Source organism: Gordionus sp. m RMFG-2023, chromosome 2, assembly GCF_954871325.1.
Source record: "Gordionus sp. m RMFG-2023 chromosome 2, tfGorSpeb1-WG-v2, whole genome shotgun sequence".
Classification (NCBI taxonomy): Eukaryota; Metazoa; Nematomorpha; class Gordioida; order Chordodea; family Parachordodidae; genus Gordionus; species Gordionus sp. m RMFG-2023.
In genome coordinates, this window is record NC_088776.1 from 1,599,557 (window position 1) to 1,602,653 (window position 3,097).

Below are 3,097 nucleotides of genomic sequence, written 5' to 3' on the forward strand. Positions count from 1 at the left end.
TTAATATAATTTGATGTATCGAAAAATATTTTATTATATATTAATCATTTGATATCAAAGTAACGACGGAAAATGTAATTTTCTTTAAAAAAAAAATTTACAAAATATTTATATATGTTTTGATAAAAATGATGACAAAATTTAGACCGTATAGTGTCATTTATTTATTGTTATTAAACCACTAGGTTGCAATAGGGAATTTTAAGAATTGTGCAAGACCTAGAATTAAAGATATTCTATTTTAAATTGGTTCTATTAACTCTCTTTTTCTTTTTGTTTTTAAATTAAATAAACGCAACAAAGGGGGGTTAGCTCAATATTTTAGATAGAAAAATATTAACGCAAAGTCTTGAAGATTTTGCTAACAGATGACGCACCGGTTCGGAACATCTATAAGTATGTGGTTTAATATAATAATTTCAAATATTTTTAAAAATGAATTGTAAGGGAAAATTAGCAAACAAGTTTTAATATATGTTATGTCATTACATTACAATGACGGATATTTATCGTAATTTTTAGGATAATCAACAGCTGATTAGCCCCGAATTTCTTCCTGATTTGATATCATATATAATATTAAATTATTTTTAACTATTGAATATCTCTCATTGGGGCTATTAACATTTAATTTTTTTTAATATATGTGTTTGTTTTTTTAAAAATGTTTTTTTTTATAAACATCTTTTAGACCTATGCTCTACAATAAATCTTTAACTGAGGATTTTCTATTATTTTTTGTGTTAAATCTTAATGATTATATTATTAGTATAGGCATGGTTAAATATTTTTACAATTGAGTTCCCAAAAAGGAACCATAATCTTTTATTCAATGGTCTCAAGGGAAGTAAATAATATTTTAGAGATTTTTCTAGATATAGTTCTCGCAGTTTAAAAAAGGGGACATGACCTAAGCTTTTCATTTAAAAAGCCGCTTCAAACCTCTCAGTAAACATGCATAGTTTGTATCCTTTGTAATTCAATCATGTTTTATAGGGGGGAGGAGGGGTATGAGGGGTATTAGAGTCAATAAGCCTTCCCTAGATTACTTCTATAATGCTTCGTTAAAGAATCGTTTAGTATTATGATCAAAATATCAGTCTTATATATATATTTTTTTAACCATTGAAAAAAAAAACGTTTTAAAATGGAGCATCAATCAAGGCTTAATTTAAATTTGCTTTGCTTTATCAAATAATTTTGATAGAAATTTTTTTTTGTAACGGGCTCTTTTTCGTACGCATTTCGGATCGCGTTCCGGATAGGGCAGTGTTTCGATACTTTTTATAAAAAACAGAGACCTGCAAAGATACTATTTGCAAGGCTCAATAAAAAAAATAATTTTCAGGCCCAGCCCGGCCCGGGTTTAAGGCCGGGCTTGCAAGTCTCTGTTATAAATTAAACGATCGGACCCAAAAGAAAACAAGTGAATCAGGGTTAAGTTATCCTCTATTTTTTATAATAACAGTAAGCATTTCAATTGTAATATTCGTAATCGATATCATAATCATCATTATAATCATTTACGTTATCATCGTTATTATTTACATCGGCATTGACATTATCATTTTCTTCATAATTATTATTATTTACGTAGTCATTGTATTTATTATAGGGATAATTATCGTGATCCATGAATTTGAAACGACCATATCCTCGTCCATTTTTCCAGCCATGTTGGAATTTTATTCTAGGGCCTATTACATTTATATTGTAGAAATCAAATGAGAACATAATTTAAGATCTAACCCAATCCTTCAAATACAACCATATGTTTTCTTCCTTCCTTCCTTCCTTCCTTCCTTCCTTCCTTCCTTCCTTCCTTCCTTCCTTCCTTCCTTCCTTCCTTCCTTCCTTCCTTCCTTCCTTCCTTCCTTCCTTCCTTCCTTCCTTCCTTCCTTCCTTCCTTCCTTCCTTCCTTCCTTCCTTCCTTCCTTCCTTCCTTCCTTCCTTCCTTCCTTCCTTCCTTCCTTCCTTCCTTCCTTCCTTCCTTCCTTCCTAAATATTTTCTTTTGAAAGATCTCACATTGCGCCGATTCTGGTAAAGTAAGGGATTTTAAAATTTATGTAACATATGCTCAAGATAATTTAAGTTCTTATAATTTGCTAAAAATATCGGTCCATTTAGCAGAGCCCCTGAATTCGCGAAAACCCCAATGCGAAAATAATATATTCCATTTATATAACTCCATAATTTATCAAGAGGGGTTAAGTTGTAGAAGTAAAATTAAACCTAATAGATAAAGTTAATTTCTTCCATCTATCCTTATTCAAAAGTTAATACAGTTATATATATATATAAAGCAAACCTTTTTCATCTTCCATTTTCTCTTTACCAAAGCTCGGACCTACCCCATAGGCATTATAATTATGTTCTTGCTCACCAGAATCCTGATAATTCTTTCTAACGCTTTCCTTCCGCTTTTCCTCCACGTGTTCCTTCCCTTGTTCCTTGAACGTTTCCTTCGCGTCTTTGGCCGGAGAGTAATATTTTGGTATCAAATCCGGTAAGGGATAGTTTTTTTGTTCCTCAACGATGGGTGAATGATGAGGTTTTTCGAAGACCGTACCCTGAACGAGGTGCTTATTCCTGGGTGCTAAACCTACGTGAACCACTCTTACTACTCTATAATATTCATATATTAATTAAATTTCGCGAATTATTATTATAATGTTCGAATATGAATAAAAATAGAGATCTTATAATAAGTTATATTAAGGAGCATTACATCATATACTAAACTAACATTATGTCTTATTGCTTTAAAAGAGTATATCCTTATTAAATAAATTTTAAGTGAAAAAACGAAAAAAAAACAAACCAATTTATTAAAAAATTTTTTTTTGCTTAGAAACCGATCCTTATCCCTTGCATTCACAGTTACCGCTAATTCACGGCGAATTATCAAATAAAAAATGAATGTAAAATTATATTATATTTATATATATATATATCAGAACCTGCAGAGGTATCATTTGTACAGCCCGGATTTTTTTTAAAAATTAATTTCCGGCCCGGCCCCGGTTTTTAAAAAAAATATTCAGGTCCGGCCCGGATATTTTTTTAAAAAATTTTCAGGCCCGGTCCGGCCCGGCC

At 30.9% G+C, this 3,097-nt stretch overlaps 1 protein-coding gene across 1 annotated transcript; it reads right to left on the reverse strand.

Annotated features, from left to right (window-relative positions):
* Nucleotides 1–1,476: 1,476 nt before the first annotated feature.
* On the reverse strand, nucleotides 1,477–2,734 carry LOC135923087 (putative mediator of RNA polymerase II transcription subunit 19). The gene is made up of 3 exons (XM_065457655.1): nucleotides 2,730–2,734; nucleotides 2,310–2,626; nucleotides 1,477–1,697 (listed from the first exon to the last, which is right to left on the reverse strand). The coding sequence occupies exons 1-3, from the start codon at nucleotides 2,732–2,734 to the stop codon at nucleotides 1,477–1,479; spliced, it is 543 nt and encodes a 180-aa protein (XP_065313727.1).
* Nucleotides 2,735–3,097: the final 363 nt, after the last annotated feature.

Coding starts and splice junctions, on each gene's coding strand:
- LOC135923087 (XM_065457655.1), bottom strand. Junction 1,698..2,309: donor GAAAATGGAAGATGAAAAAG/GTTTGCTTTATA, acceptor TAAATGTAATAG/GCCCTAGAATAAAATTCCAA.